The following is a 16,505-nucleotide window of genomic DNA, read 5'->3' as shown; positions in this document are numbered from 1 at the left end:
AGGTTTGTCAGGCAGGACCTGCCCTTGGTGAAGCCATGCTGATTGTCTCATACTACCTCCGTGTCTTCTATGTGCCTTAATGTAGAGTTCACGAGGATCTGTTTTATGATCTTCCCTGGCACAGAGGTGAGGCTCACCTTACATAATCTTGTAGGCTACGCCTCAGTGTTTGTATGTGTATTGCACAAGATACACGTTTAGGTAATTTAATAGTCTCAAATACCCTTAGATCTGTTTTTCTTGGCTGTCTTTTCCACTAATACTTGGAGTAATGTCCTTCAGCATATGCTACCCTAAAATTGAGGGTATATTAAGCTGCTGCCATCAGGATTTTCTGGAGATAAGTTATATGGGAAATACATGGGGAGAGCTGAGCTCTTCATTGCCCGTGACCCTGTTGAGGTTTTTCTTGCCTGTGTGAGAGGAAATCACTGGTGATATTGGTCCTTTCTGAAGGGCAACCAGGGAAAAGCAGTTAGGAAACAAAGTATTTCATGCAAAAAAATATCAATTAAAACATACTTCTCAGCACTCTTCCTGTGCAGATTTTTAGGAGCAGAGCCTGATGAATGACCTTTATGGCTGTGTTGCAGCCCACTAAGCTTTTGTGTTACTATATTTTCTCCTCAGCATGCTGTCAAGGTGGCAGCATCTCATATAAATTCTGGTTAGTTTTGTTTAATGTTGGGTGCCCTAGATTCTTCCACTGACTTTGTCCCTTTTATAATTGCAGTATTTCAGACTGGAGTGCTTCCTTTGCTCTCCAATAATCCAAATCACAAGAAAGGTAGGATGTGACACATCAGCTATATAAACTAAAGCCAACCGTCACCCAATTTTTCCTGGTCTGTCCAAGAACTTTTATTATTATCTACGTGCCATTTGGCTTTACCTAAAATAATAATTCATCATATCTAAGGTAAGCGGTACTCGGCAAATAGAACAGCCATTAGAAAATGAAGGCTTCTTAACTCTGAGGAAATAATAATTGCCATAGTTAATCAGTGTCTGAGATTTGCGTGTGCTCTGTTTGCAGAACACTTGACCAGGAAATTCTGCATAATAAACAAGGCAGGGCTTGCTTGTTTCTAGTAAGAACAATAACATAACGAAAAACAACCCAACAACAAACACCACCACAGTACTTCTCAGCTTTCTTAAGAGATTTACGTGTCAACTACCTGCATGGAAAAGCTGCTGCTGCACCTTTTCTTCCTATTAATAAACAATGGCTGTGTTTTGGAAGGCACTGAAAGTGGGTTTGAATAAATCAGAAACCAAGAGCCTTTTTTTGCCCTTTTTTTTTTGCTTTTTTTATGCTTTCTGGGAAGCCTGGCTGCGTGCTGTGTTATCTAGATGGCATAGAGGAAATCCGTGCCCTCCTGCTGGCCTGATGTCTTCTCTTCTCGGTTCCCCTTCCCGCACACCACCTGTGCATTGGCACGGCACCCGGCACTCCTGCTCCATCTGGGATCTGACATCTGGTGTCCCCACAGATGTCCCTGGCATGATACAGCTCTCTGAGCAAGATATGCGATAGCACTCGGCAGCTCAGGAAAAAAAGGGAACAGACAAGTGGCCACTCACAGCTGTGAGTGCTCTCTGGGTGGGTACTGTGGGCTTCCCCCATCCATCCCTCACCTATTGGTGACATGAAAACCAGGAAGGATGCCACCACTTCCATCTGCAGGCGAGAACTGAGGTGATCTCACTTGCCCAAGGCCAATGAACCCGAGCAGAGTTTGTTGGCGTCAGCCTATTTAAAAATTAATATATTAAGGAGATAACCCATTTTTTAAAATAGGTTACATCAAAGTTTCAAGAGATGAAGAAAGAGTCAGGAAATGGTGCTCCCTTGTGAACAGTGAGATCCTGAGCGAGTCCACCCAGCTTGTACCCTGCGTGCATCGGGCTCCTTTCTGCCTTGGCTATGGCTAAATGAGATCCCGTGAACCCCAGCCTTTATGAGGGAGCACGAGGTGCTGACCTCTTGCTGTAATGAGCCCTCATTCACCAGGAGGTGGTGAAGTTTGTCATTGTGACCCTGCAGTGATGTTTCTGCCCTGGCCCCCAGGCAGTGATAGGCACTGATTTCCAGCTTACAGGCTCGTGGTTGTTGTCATACACTCTGACTTACAGGAAAAGCCTTTCTTGGGAAGGGTGAAGCTGCTTTTTGCTCTAGGGTGGTTTGTTTCATGCTACTTGGAGCTTAATGGACTCTTTGCACTTAAATGAGTTGGGCACAGTGTTCCCAGCTTACAATAAATCTATATAATCTAGGAGGAAAGCATATCTAAATTGTCCTTACTTAAAGTCAACAGATAAGCTGAACATGTAGGATTAACGCTAGGCAAGATCTAGAGGAGGAAGGGAAAGTCCGGATCCAAGTGTTCAGCAAAGCTCCTTGTAGGAGCTGCCACAGCATCTCTGTACCACGTTACCCCTCAGAGCTCTGTCCAGGAGTGAGGGAGCTGTCTCAGACACAGCATGAGCTGCCAAGGGCTGGGTCAGCGCAGACAGCACGTCTGTCCTGGACTGCAGCAGGAGAAACCCTGTGAGCATCGCTGCCATAAGCCAAGCGAGAAACTTCAGCTGAAATACACAAATGGGTTTGCACCAGAAACTTTATTCTTGGAAAACGTAATTTGGTAGAATCATAGATCATTAAGTTTGGAAAAGAGCTCTAAACCCATCTAATCCAACCACCAGCCCACCCCCACCATGCTCGCTAACCACATCCCTCAGTGCCACCTCCACGTAGTTCTGCAGCACCTCCAGGGATGGTGACTCCACCACCTCCCTGGGCAGTCTGTTGAGTTCCTCATCCCTGTGACTTCCTCTATCTTTCTCCTTCTCCCTCCCTCTCTCTCTGAGGAACGAGAACATTCATCACGATCAGAGTACTGCCATCATCCACTCACCTATCCTGGGGTATATATATATTGCAAAAGCTTTCCTTCCTCTTGCCATCTGAATTAATGTCCCACTTGTGATATGCTGTCATTCCCTTGAGGTAGAATGAAGAAGGCCATACTTCTCTTAACATCTGTAAGCTGCACAATGATTCAGAGCTACCACAGTATGAAGCCTTCTTCCATCAGAAAACAATGTACAGGATTAGAGGTGAAGAGAGAAGTAATGACATCTGATCCAACTTCCCTTGGGGAAAGGAGACACCCATTTCCATTTAATCCTTACAGACATCCCTTTCCTGGTGATGCAGCTGTTCTTCAAGAAGGTGGGATGAATTTGGAGGCTGAGAGGCTCCCAAATGAGATGTCCATGTTTTAGATATCCCTGTGGATAACCAATTTAGAAGTGTCCTTATCAGAGCTAGGCGGAAGCAGAGGTGTTGAGATTTAATAGACGAAAACTAGGAGTTGAGATCAGAGTTACAACTGAGCTGAAACCATCCAGGGTAACGTGCACCCCAAACCCTCACTACAAATCAGGGATCACTACAGAATGGCTGTTGGCTTCATCTCAGTTTGATCTGAAGGAACTAAGTGTGGAAAAACATTCATGGTGGTCTCAGTGTTGAGAGGGTGAGCTCTGTCTCTAGCTCTTGTGGTTTTAGTGGCCGTGTGTCTTACTCATCCTTCTGGTGAGCTGTGCCTGGGGACGCAGAGCCTCTGGGCGGCTGATGCACACTACTTATGGAAAAGAACTCAAGGAAGAAAGGTTTGAAGTGCCGAGGGCTTTTACAGGTGTGTGTTTGTAGCCTCGTAAAGTGGTTTGGGTTGGAAGGGACCTTAAAGCCCACCCAGTTCCAACCCCCTGCCTCAGGCAGGGTTGCCACCCACTAGAGCAGGTTGCCCAGGGCAATGTGTTCTGCAAGAAGGGTAATGAAATGGTGTGCTCTGTGCGGCACGCCTCTGAAGACGCAGAGTCCTTTCACATTATTAGCCCCCTTCACCTGTGGAAAGACAGCCATCATTCCTATTCTTCTAGGACATTTTTGAACAGTAAGTGCCCGCATAAAAAGAGATGCCAGGCTGCTGTGTGCTTTCTTGTTATTACGGTGCTTTTACATAGATGTGAATACGTTTAGATGGGCTAAGAAAGGGGTTCTTATTAGAGTAGATAATGCTGTAGTTCTGAAGAAAGTGAGAAACTGCAGAACTTAAAGGTCTCAGATTTGGGCAGTCTGGGAAATAAATGGAGCTGATGCAAGCTAGCGGATCTGCATTTGGACGGAGAAGGGTATAATGATGTCTGTTGTAAACGTTACAGTCATCTTATAGCATAAAACTGTAAGCCTGGTGGGCCCGCACATCTGCCAATCTAGCACTCACTGCTTGCTTAATTGTGATCTTTGTTAATGAGGGCTCTATGCAAAAATGTATTCAAATCCAGCTGCTAAGCATGCTTTGTTAAATGCTGTGTTGTGGCTGCAAAACCATGCCAAAAGGGTGAAGGTGCTGACATACAGATTGAATGGGGCAGCCTGATCTGGTAGGAGGTGTCCCTGCCCATGGCAGGGGGTTGGAACCAGGTGATCTTTAAGGTGTCTTTGAATCCAAACTGTTCTATCATTCCCTGACTCTATGATTTACCTCTTGTGTTCAGGTGGTCTATTTTTTAATGGATTTCTTATTTGCTGGCTTGGTTACTTGGCAGCAGTGCCCAACGCTTTGTTTCTTGATGAGGGCCAGCACAGCCTTCGGTTTTGTCCTCAAATGCAAAGCCCACGTTAGGGAGGGCAACATCCTCTTTCCCGCTGGCTTTGCAGTGCCAGCTCTTGCCTCCACCACAGGGGGAAGCGCTGTGCTGTCCTTGTGTTCAGAGGGTCGATGCAGAGAAGCTTTAAGTCCAACAGAGCTTATATATATATGTATATACATCCTTAAAAAAAAGTTAAGGTAATTCAGGCAAAAGGTCTTTGATTTTGACCTCAGCGGATGAGGATCAAGTCATCCCGTGCAGTGCAGCCCAGGATTCGCTTCTGTTGAAAGAACATTCCTGGGACTGTCACTCTCTTTTACAGTCTGCAAACACCACTGTTGCTCTGCAAACGTTGAGTTCCTCCTGTAAGTCACGCTACCACGTCCTCTCTGTGTACCGTATGCCTTTAAAGATGATTGTTGTCTCCCTAGTTAAAATTTAACAGCTGGGATGAGAAAAGACCTTTGTCCTAGATATAGATTCAGAGGTGTTATAAGATTATCACATTGGAAATAATGAATTTAATCTCAGTTTTGAAATAAAATAAAATAAAATAAGGCTCCTGAGTTAGCCTGCAAAGATGATGTTTGAAATACAGCTCTGCCATAGTAATTGGTACAGACTTTGTATTAATCAGCTCATAAGCTTTTTAAATTGTATGTATTTTCATGCAAAAGATACACATGGAGTCTTGGTTGTGTCCAACACCTCTATCATTGAATCATTAAGGTTAGAAAGACCACAAAGATTACTTAAACCAGCCCACCCCCACCATGCCCACTGCCCATGTCCTTCAGTGCCACATCCATACGGCTCTTGAACACCTCCAGGGATGGTGACTCCACCACCTCCCTGGGCAGCCTGTGCCACTGCCTCACCGCTCCTTCCGAGAATAGATTTTTCCTCATACTAATCTGAATGAAGTTACGCCAACAATTCAGTGCAGTTCAAAACTGTTGGTGCCATTGTCTGAGCATTCAACGTCGTCCCCTTAGTCAAAATAATTAAATAAATTAAATAAATGCAGAATTAAACCAACATGTCACCACGGGAATACATTTTTCTGCTTTTTAAATGCGCTCTCTATCTGGTGAAGCTGAGCGCCCTGCCATATCCTTGTCTCTCGTGCTCTCTGCATGAGTGGGAATGGTGACGTGAAGGGTCAATGCAAAGATGACCCTGCAGGATGAGTAGATGGAATGGCTGACAGGTTAAGGTGAAGCAGGTGAGATACATGGGCTTGTGGGTGGTGAAGGTCCCCTGGGTGCAGCCAGGGAGGTGAAGTTCGTGCTGGCCTCTGCTGGCTCTGGACAGCCCCGACCTTCCTCAAGGCGAGCAGCATGTCCTCTGCCAGCAAGGGTGCAGGATGAGGCCCTGCCACCTGGGCCTGCCCTTGGCAACGTACACAGTAGCCAGCATGACTGGGAGGATCAAAGTCTCAGGGGGAAACAAAAGTACAGCGTGGAAGGAATAAAATTGTCATTTACAACGCGCACATCGCCCCAGTGAACTTTCTGAGGTACATGGTGTTTGAGACTTGTTATCCTATAACCTTTAGAGGCTTATTTCCTCAGCTCTTCCCTGAAGAGATAAGTGGCCACCTCCCTGCAGCCTGGGGGTGGGGTAGGGTGGGATCTGCTCATCAAATGGGAACATCTCTTATCCCTGTTGCTCTTCTTTCCCAGAGTTGTGAGGAGACCAGCAGAGGATTCGCTCCCTCCTCCCAACCTTCCCAAACTCCCATGTGCCTTTTTCTGGACTGTTCAAACCTCTTCATTTGAACTGGCCCCTACCCAACCACATCTGCAATTGCACTGCTAGGGGTGATTTCAGCCTCCAGTGCCGTCCTCTACAGCCCCACACACAAAGGTCTGATAGGACGGCTTTGGTGTGGCACTGAGGGACATGGTTAGTGGGCATGGTGGTGGTGGGCTGATGGTTGGACTGGATGATCTTAGAGATCTTTCCCAACCGTAATGATTCTTTGATTCTGTGGGGAGCAAAGCACAAGCTGCAGCAGTACCGAAATGCTGCCACCTCCATATGTGGATATGGAAAGCAGACTGAGCACTGCAGAGCCAAATGGAAAAGTGCTTGAAAAAAAACCATTCAGAATACACAAAAAAAAAATGGAGCTTCCCTTCAAAATGTAACAACCACCAAACAGCAGCTCCCTGAGATGAAGCTGGAAGGAGTAAACCAGTCTCAAAACCAATACCCTGTTGGTGTCACCTTCACCTTGACAGGTGTTTGCAGCTGCATCAAAGCTGTTGCAGTGTCACCGAGGGTAGTAGTGTCTCAAGGGCCAGTAGTCAGAGACCAGTGCATCCATTACTAGTACAGTGCCCACATCGTGCTCTTCATGAAGAGATGCTGTGCCAGAAGAGAGCCACGGGCACCCAGACTCTAAGCTTGGATGAAAGGGGGACCAGTTTTAAACTGAAAGAGAGGAGGTTTACATTAGATGTCAGGAAGAAATTCCTTGCCCAGAAGACAGTGAGGCGCTGGCACAGCTGCCCAGAGAAGCTGTGGTGCCCCATCCCTGGAGGCGCTCAAGGCCAGGTTGGATGGGGCCCTGGGCAGCCTGAGCTGGTGGGGGGCAGCCCTGCCCACGGCTTTGAGATCCCTCCAACCCAAACCATTCTAGGACTCCATGAAAATGAAATGAGGCTGAGAAATTATAAGGGGATGCTATGCCCCATAGTAAGCTTCCTTTAAGTGGAAATGCTAGAAGGCATGGCTTGGAGAAACAGATGAGGATTTATACATTTTCATGCTGTTTCTCTTGTTGTGTTTTCTAGCCTGGAGCGTGTCCCAGCTGTCCAGAGCCCAGCACTACACCAGGGCTGTTCCTGTGGAAAGAAACTGAGCTGTTCCAGGCTCCTGTCGCCACCAAACCCTCAGGGACAGTGCTCCGCCATGTCCATCAGCCAGGGAGTAAATGTGTTTCCACACAAGCTGGAAAACAGAGATTTTTCCTCTGAGGTATTATAGCCAGCATTGGCTGTGACAAGGCTACTTAAGCTTTCCAAGCCCTCCTGGTTCTACGTTTGTCTTGCAACAGAGCCAAGAACGGTATTATAAAAATGTCTACAGATAGCAATTCTGAATGTGAGCGTGTGCCTGTGCACACCTGCAGCCCTTAATTATGTGCCAGAGAAGTCAGAAGGCTTTTTCTTTGTTTTGTGTGAGGTGGTGAGAAGTGTGACTTTTCTTTACCAGTGGGACAGCTGTTAGCACAACTGGGTGATGAAGAAAGAGGTTCTTGGCTTGTTGAGAATGTCCAGTAAGTTTTCTGGCCAGGAGTTTCTATGAAGTCATGTTTTCTGGAAATAGCAGCTCTGGGCTGTGTCACTGAGGAGCAGTTTACAGTGAGCACCATGAGGTGCTGCACAGAAAGCAGAGGAAAGCCCTGGCTCTGGCTTTTCCTTTGCAGGAAAGACCTGCTCCAGGTGGATTTGAAGCCAGTGGAAGAGCAAGGCTTACTATGAAGACTAGTGAAATCACTGAATCCTAAAGTCATTAAGATTGGAAAAGACCTCTAAGATCATTTAGTCCAGCCATCAAACCACCACCACCGTGCCCACACATAGAATCATAGAATCGTAGAATCCTTAAGGCTGGAAAAGACCTCCCAAGATCATCGGCTCCAACTCATCACCACCGTGTTCACTAAACCATGTCCCTCAGATGTCCCCATCACATCCCCATCTGTTCCTTGGGTGTGGTGAAGCCAGACACGGTCTCATTCACTACTGTGGCATCCAGGCACATTTTAGAAGGCCCACAGGGAAACTGAGGAAATGGCAGTGTGGGAATGTGGTAAATACAGGGAGATTTGGCCTTAGCAGGGCGGGTGTGATGCTAACTGTATGTGCTGCCTTGCAGAAACCTTCGCAACAGGACAGAGCAACATGAGAGGAGGATAAGAAGCATGCATGCTTTTAATACCACAAACCAAGCATGAAGATAAGACTTGTTCTGTCTTTGGAGCTTCCCAAGTGAGGGGGGAGCTTGCAGCAAGGCCCGCTGTCGAGGTAGGAGGATTTAATGCCGCTTGACAGGGCTTCCCCAATGGGCTCGCGCTGCGCACCAACGCTCTGTTCGCTCCCATATGGAACAGATGCTGTTGTTATTGCTGCTCAGAGGCAGCACTGAGATTAGCAGTTATGTACAGATATTTCCCCGGCATTACATAACCCGTGTATTTAACACGCACTAAATTTTCATTGCAAATTGGCTGCTGTGGGGACACTCGCATTTATAAAAAGCCATTTCCTTCCCAAGACGTGTAGTTATGCTGTAGCCGTGGTTTAGATCTGATCATGAAAGGCGTACTTGAGAATAAAGTGCATGTGGGACTGTGGGATCTCATCACTTAAAACAAAATTAGAAGTCCCAGGGCTCATCATTAGTTTTTCAAGCGTGGAACAGCTACAAACCGTTTCACGTTCACCTCTGAGCAGCAACACAACGCTGTACACAGTACGATGCTGAAAAGATGTGTGCAGTGGATCACACAAACTTCTTCACCACGCGTCTACCGTAGAGTAGAGCAATGACTGAGATACGATATTCACTCTCAGTCAGCGAATTAGGGAGAGAAAAGATGAAAACGCACTTCAGACGTCTGTCTGGCTGTCTCAGGGAACTTCATTGTCATGCTAAGTGTAGTTTTAGAATGTCACCCTGAAAATGTGTGACATTTGAATAGGCTGATTGCCAAGATTCACAGATCTGTTCATTTGCGTGTGAATCACAGCATCAAATATTTTGGAAAACGTAAAAGAAACTGGAATTATGAGAGAACGCCTTACACTCCCCTTGGTTAAACTGCAGCTGGGAAGACTCTATGGCTTTATTGTCTCTCCAGAAATCTACTGTTACAAAGGGAAAGGAGATTAAAGAATGCTGTGGCATTCCTGTATGTACCAGTAGCTGGTTGTGATTGCGTAGGTTCTTTTTCACAACTGTCTCTCATCTGCTTTGGGAGCAGCCTGGTTGTTCCCTGATTCCAGTAAGCCACACCACGTATTGCAGCATCATGACAGTCATCAGCTTCACCACGTTTCTGTACAACTTCCAATAAGATCAGTGGGATTGCACCAGCATCTCCCTATCCTCTCTCCACAGTAAATGCTCTTCAGGTTGCTCTGGCAAATAACAGAGCCAAAACAAGCAGCAAGAGCCATCCATAACAAAAATTCCATGCACTTCAATTAGGGAAAGCTCTGGAGCTTGCACTGTGCAATTAGCTACTGTATGCCACGGTCCCCAGTGAGGCACGTGGGAGTTAAGCACATGCATAAATCCCTGTTGGATTAGGGTTTATGGTTTAGAGCAAATCCTTCCAACTGAAACAAAACTTCCTATCAGGATCTAGCCCTTAAACAATTTTAATGGGAGGAGGGTGCAGTCGTGTTCCTACAGCAGGTTTTCTCATCTAATATAACTAGCTCAGTGCAGGACTTGGCATGTCCTGAGCAATTGTTTATAGCTCCTGCGCAGCACATCTGCTTTGGGAGCTGATTTGTGACGGAAATCCGCTCAAGTAGAGATGGTAAATTTGATTTATTTGCAAAAAAGAAGTGAAGAATTCCACAGCAAAACAATCTGGGTCACAATGTACTTTGGATTACAGGATTTAGTGCAGAAGAAAAGGCCCAGACCACACGACTCAGATCCAGCTCCCAAGCACCACAAGATTTGAGGTTAATCAAAACTAGGGCTTAGTTCATTCGTTTGTGAGGATGGCTGTGTAGCTTGGAGCCGACCCCACACTCGGATCTTCCCTGGGGCTCCCTTGGGACTGTGCAAATCCAGGGGTCAGGCCCTGCTTCTCTTTGCAGCGGAAAGCTCAAAGGCACACGCACAAATAGCTGATAAAGGAGCCAGGCAGGCAGAGGCATTGGTAGAGAGAGCTAGCTGTGGGTCCCCATGGGCCTGAGGAGGTGTGCAAGGAGGAATAGGCCGTGCCAGGAGCCAGGCATGTGGCTCAGCGCCATGGCAGCCATGCTGTGTGAAGAGAAGGCCTCATGTGTGTAGGGCAGCCCTTCCCCACTGCAAGAAGGCAGGAGTGGACGAATGGCCTGGTGTGGTCTCACTTGTCATGGTTGGTGGGAAGGGGATTTGCATGGTGAGGCAGTGCACTGGAGCCCACAGTGGCATCTGGGCTCCTGCCTCTATGAAGACATTGCTGGAAGTGTTGCCCTTGTGATGTGATTGTAAAACCAGAAACGTCACTAAAGCCTCTTCTCCTAAAGGAGAACAGACCCTCCCCTCTCCTGTACAACCCTTCACCTTGCATTCATTATGAAAGCACTTGTCTGGCAGCAGAGTTGGTTCCCACCTGAGTGTGTAACACACAAAAATATCAAGTATGACTATGACACCCCTTTCTGTAGAAGAATATATTATTTAGCAGATCAGTTTAACAGTAAAAAATAAAAATAAAAATCTGTACATCTTTGAAGGTTCTTCTTGATGCTGTTACTTTTTGCATTCCATTCATGAGGATAAAAACCTGCACAGTGGTGCTGCGTGGTGCTCCCCTCTGCTTGTGCCAAAGAACCCCTGACACTGCTGGGCACAAAGCGAACCTGTAAGTCCACGAAGGCTTTTTCTGACTTCTTCTAGTGTAGAAAAGAAAACTGCATCCACTACGCTGGGCTTCTGAATGTACTGTGAACACTATAAAATTCATAGGATAATACAGGGAAATGTGTCATTAGGGCCTACCTGGCAAACAAAAATATCTGCCAGGCTCCTGTCATTTACATTAGCATCTGTTAAGCTGTGCTGTAATAGCATACTGCAGTACAGGTATGTGCAGGATCTTGACTAAAACAAGTTTTCATTTGTTTTGGACACCAGTGGTTTGTTTTACAGATACGGCTCCTTAGCTCAGCTCCACTTTGTCCCTGGAGACAGCAGTTCCCAGTGCTGGCCAAAGAGGCAAACCCAGTGGGGAAGGAGCTGTGCCATGGCCTGCGTGGCACCAGCTGGAAAGGGCATCCATCTTGGTGTCCATCTTGGCCACCTCACCCCAAGCGTTGTTCCTGCTGGATTCTGCCACATCCGTTTGGCAAATGCAGTGTTTTTCAAAAAGAAAATAACCGTAGGGACAACGTTTTGCTCAAAGTCTTTTTCTTCTCACTTTTCGGTTGTGCCGGCGGTCAGGCTGTCACTTTTCTTCTTCTGCAGCTGCAAAAAGAGCAAAACAGTATTAGCACCACAGGCTCATACACTGCAGCCTTCCACTGCTGCTGAGACTCCTGCACCCAACTCCCTACAATTTGCTGTATCGGAGGCCCTGTTTCATCTCAACAGCCCTGAAGTTAGGTCTGGTGGAAACAGAAGTCAGTGTTTCTCACCATCTCTCCCATTACATTCTAGGGCTATTCACTGACTCCTATTGTTTCAGGTGATTTCTGAATTCAGGCAGCTCTAATTTTTCTAAGGCCTCTTGCACCAACACACGGTTCATTATAGCTCCAACAGTCTGTATAAACTTTCTGCTTCCACAGCTTCTGTAAACCAGAAGTAAAATTTCAGCGTGGCTTGAAAGATGAAGAGGTCATGGAAAATCTTGCTCTTATCTTGTGTTCTTCTTCGCTCCTTTGAGCTCATAAAAGATTTTCTACTCCTTTATCACGCAGTGACCTCAAAACACACGCTCTCTGATTAACCAGCCTTAGTATTTGTGCTGCTGAGAAGGTTTTCCTCCAAACAACTTGGAAGGAGGTGAGATCTACAGCCAAAAGCCACAATTCCCCTCGTCCATCCAGAGACAAGCACGTGAATGAACCTTCATTTCCCATATACCAAGGAATATCAGCACAACTATTGCTCTGGGGCACTTGCCAATTTATTTTAATGACACCGTGATAGGGAGAGTTCTGTCTACAGGATGAATTTGTTCATGTCAGAGAAAACCCCAGAGTGTGGTGCCATTTTGACAGGTTTTATTTGCTTTTCTCAGCAGGGGAATGAAGCACTGAAGGAGGCATGCAAGGAAGGTGTGTTTTCCCATAAAAGAAGACTGTGCCTCAGTGGTGCACACGTTTCTTGATCTGCACAGGCCCTTAATGCCTTGCTGTTACCTAGCCTAGGCCAGCTCCTTCCAGGGGAAGGCAGCTCCCTCCTGGAAGAGAAACTTGCTGCTGCACTCCCTATGCCATTATCCCCGGGGCTGGCCTTCAGGTGGCACCTCCCTCCCCATGGCTGCATTGGGGTGGCTGGAGGATGCCTGTGCGCGCGCCAACAGTTTGTGACACCCACCTGCCTCCAGCTTGGTGTGATGAATATCGTTCTCATGGTTATGAGGATGCCGTAAGCATTCCTACTGCTTCAGAATCAAATGGCTATTAAATTGCAATGTATAGCTTACTAAATCATACCATTTGCTTTATCAAATTGATGTTTAGAGCTCACCTCTTTCATAGCATCATCTATCTGTTTTAACTCCTCGTAGCGGTCTCTGGACTCCCAAAGGGGCTGAAGCATCATCTCCTCCACTTCAGGGAATAGCTAGATGAAAACAAGAGAGAGAAGTACAACATTTATTTTTGTATTCATAAACCTTCACCTGCTAGAAGCAGACTAAAGGTAGGCTGGGAAGTGAATATCCCAACAGCTAACTGCACACACGTCAGAGCCACTGTTGAAGCTCCACAAGCTCCCAGGTCTGGTTCTGGCCTTGGCTGACCCACCTTTGTTACTGTCTCAAACATGGGGATGAGGACGAACTTCAGGAAGCCGATCTGTGCGGTTGGCTTGGTCACTTTATCACGGTCCATGAAAGGTGCCACTGGAAGACCCTCTGATTTTTCCCTGTCACTCTGGAACAAATTCAGAGTTAAGAAACTTTAATCTTGGCTAGAAGCCAAGAGAGCAATGTACCAAGGAGTCCACTAGCTAAAGGGCAGCAGTTTTCAGATGCAGTTCTCGGCAATGTCTGAAGATAACACGGAATAGCAATATTCTTCCCTCAGGCCAATACATCCTGCCTCTGAATAAAGAGAACTGTGATTAGCTACATCTGCACAGCACCAGCATGAAATCCTTCATCTCCAGGCTTACAGGGCAATGAGGCTACGTGGTCCCTTTGGAAACCCATAGGACTTCTGGGGCAAAACTGTTCTGAGTGTTCAGAAAAGTGGTAGTGGCTTTCAGCACAATCAAAGACAGGGAATGTCTTTGACTTCCTCATTCTACAGACGGTGATTCTTCTCAGGTATTCAACCAGAAATTACATGACCTTCTTTAATAATGATTAAAACAAGTTCTGGCTAGCTTGTTCAATGGAGAATAGATCTATCGACTGAAATGAGTTTACTAAGCTACCTACTTGACTGCATAACTCACTGCTTCTATGTGGATTCATGGGCAAGGTCACAGACTGTGCATGCAAAATGATCCTGTTGTAGACTTTCTCTCACCTACTGGGTCTGTGAGCACACAGTGCTTTCATTGGGTGACTAAAACAGTAAGTTACACAGATATTGTAATTTTGACTAAAAAGGTGCAGATACAGTGAGCTAGAAGTGTTCCTGACACATCACTCAAGGCATTTGTCTCTTGTGATGCTGTGTTCAGCTGGGAATCTGGTGAGGAACAAGGGTTTGGGGAGCCTAAATCTGACCTTGCACACCTTGGCAAGTCTTTTGCTTTCTCATTAGAAAATGCTCACACGTAAGGAAAATAATCTGAACTAGTTCTCTTGTAAGACTTGATATCATTCATTTGACAGTTTTCTCCTGCTGCTACTCTTGCCCTTTTGGCTCAAAAAACATTTGTATGTCAAGCAACCTTGAAAGGCTGCTAGAACAAGCTGTCTGCTAGCATTAGGATTTCTAGGGTGCTATTGTCTTTCCTCTATGAATTACAGTCAATTGCATTCACTTGCATTCTGAACAGCTTCTAGTGCTGACGTGCTTCCATGTCTTTCCATAAATGAATCTTTCTGTCCTACAGATAACCTGGCCTATCAGGCAGCAGAGCTCTCATGGCTCAGGTGGCATACAGCCACAGCAGCTGGTTGTGCAAGTGTGTTGCTCCTTCATTCTTACCTGCATAAAATATTCCTCTAGCAAGCAGTCTACCCAGGGCTCAGCGACTTCCATTGGGCGGACTTCATTGGAGATATCACAGCATTTTATCAGTATCATCTTCAGCTGAAAGAGGATAATACTTTAATACTGCAGTTTTCATATCAGCTCTATTTCTTCCAGATAGAACACTTGTCTTCATAACATGGTGAGGGGAAATGCTCTCAAACAGAAAGGACAGCTTTAGGATTAAATGAGGGGTTTTAAATGGATTATATTCCACCCTCCCAGTTACCCTGTGTAAATTACTTATCTATCTGCTCTCTGCCCCAGTTTTTTTGACTATAACATTGGGATCAACCCCAGTGGGACATGTGCTTCTCTCTGTGTGAAAAGGGTCAACCCTAAAAGACCATGTACTCTTTGTGGAACAGCGTTCAGAGGCCATGGAGAATGTCTTCCCTGGATGTTAAAGGCTCCAGGATTTTTAAAGCTGCAGTAATTCCAAATTTTAAATATTTTTGGTGGAGTAGAAAATTTGTTTTTAGCAGTGTATTTTGAATCTTGATTTTTGCATGAATGAACGCTCATCTACAGGGTTTCACACTGTGAACAGAAAAATGATTATCCACAAAATCTCCTTACACAGGTCATGTGTTCTTCATTTGAGTAATCAAAATTTTCCATTTTTTCCTTGAAAGAGTCCAGTATTTCTGCATGTCTCGCCATGTCGGTAGCCAGAATTAATGTAATTATCCCCTAGCAGAGAAAACATATTAATACATCAATTTGACATTCTTTGTAAAGTCTATTATTGCAGAGAAAAATAAAGGCTTACGCACAGAGACCCTCAGATATATCACAATGTTAGCACTGGTCAGACTTGAAAGCACCAGGAAAACTGAAAAAGGGTTACAAAGAGTATGTGAAAATATCTGTAACTGGTGTTATATTCCAAAGCCATTGAGATTTTTCCTTTCTGACTGACTAATCGTAGAAACAAACTCTACAAAGTGATGTTAAAAGCCACTTTCTATTCACCAAGATCCACTTTTGGCCCCTTGCAAAGCAATATGCACTTTGCTACCGACTCTTAACAGTCAACACAGAAGAGAGAAAGACCAGTAGATGTGGATGTCCTCTGTTGAATCCTTGGTTGAAGGACTTTGAAATACTGCGACGAATATGGTAGAGCTCCATATGCTCCTGACAGACATGACTTACGATGGGAAAACATGTGGTTAATTTAAAATGGAAGATTTTTATGCAGATCAGACCATTTGGGGCTCATGCCTGCCTCTCATGCATTGGCAGAATCAGTGGCTCCCAATGGAGCCCTTACGCTGATCTACTATTTCAGTTGGTGTGCAAGGAAGTCATCATGTAGAAACTAAAAATAAATGTTGGTCCTTACTGCTCTAATGGGAATTCTAGCATTGTTCCTAGCCTCAGGAGTAACCGTGATGACTCTCAGTCCACCAGAGCCTCTTCCAACAGTAGAAGTGTTCTTTTGTTGCACATCTTTTCCTATTTAGAAGCCCCACATTTCAAACTAATGCAACGTTCTCTTAAAGCATAAACTTCTGGCATGAGAGCATAATCCCAGTCAGAGCTAATTGGCTCCTTCAAAAAATGTCATAGTCTTTAATAGTCAGAATGTGCTCATTATTTCTCAGCAAGACATTCCAGGGAGTGCTCCTGTGGAAATTTTCCAAGAATCCCTTTTGGATCCTCCCAGTGTGGGGGACTTTTTCAGTCCCACCCTCTGGGGACTGATGCAGCACCACAGCC

At 45.7% G+C, this 16,505-nt stretch overlaps 1 protein-coding gene across 10 annotated transcripts in view; it reads right to left on the bottom strand.

Annotated features, from left to right (window-relative positions):
• Window positions 1-11,060: 11,060 nt before the first annotated feature.
• The window catches only part of PDE9A (phosphodiesterase 9A), a 43,118-nt gene continuing 37,673 nt past the window's right edge, over window positions 11,061-16,505 (bottom strand). For all 10 annotated transcript variants that reach the window (XM_416748.8, XM_046905873.1, XM_040652527.1 and 7 more), the window contains 5 exons: window positions 15,360-15,473; window positions 14,736-14,840; window positions 13,377-13,505; window positions 13,099-13,194; window positions 11,061-11,868 (listed from right to left, as the gene is read on the bottom strand). In XM_416748.8, the coding sequence (XP_416748.3) occupies window positions 11,818-11,868; window positions 13,099-13,194; window positions 13,377-13,505; window positions 14,736-14,840; window positions 15,360-15,473 (495 nt within the window). In that variant the 3' untranslated portion in view covers window positions 11,061-11,817. The remainder of the gene's footprint in view (window positions 11,869-13,098; window positions 13,195-13,376; window positions 13,506-14,735; window positions 14,841-15,359; window positions 15,474-16,505) is intronic.

This window comes from Gallus gallus, chromosome 1, assembly GCF_016699485.2.
Source record: "Gallus gallus isolate bGalGal1 chromosome 1, bGalGal1.mat.broiler.GRCg7b, whole genome shotgun sequence".
NCBI lineage: Eukaryota > Metazoa > Chordata > Aves > Galliformes > Phasianidae > Gallus > Gallus gallus.
Note: the sequence above shows the minus strand (reverse complement) of the source record. Positions and strands in the feature narration are given on the sequence as shown.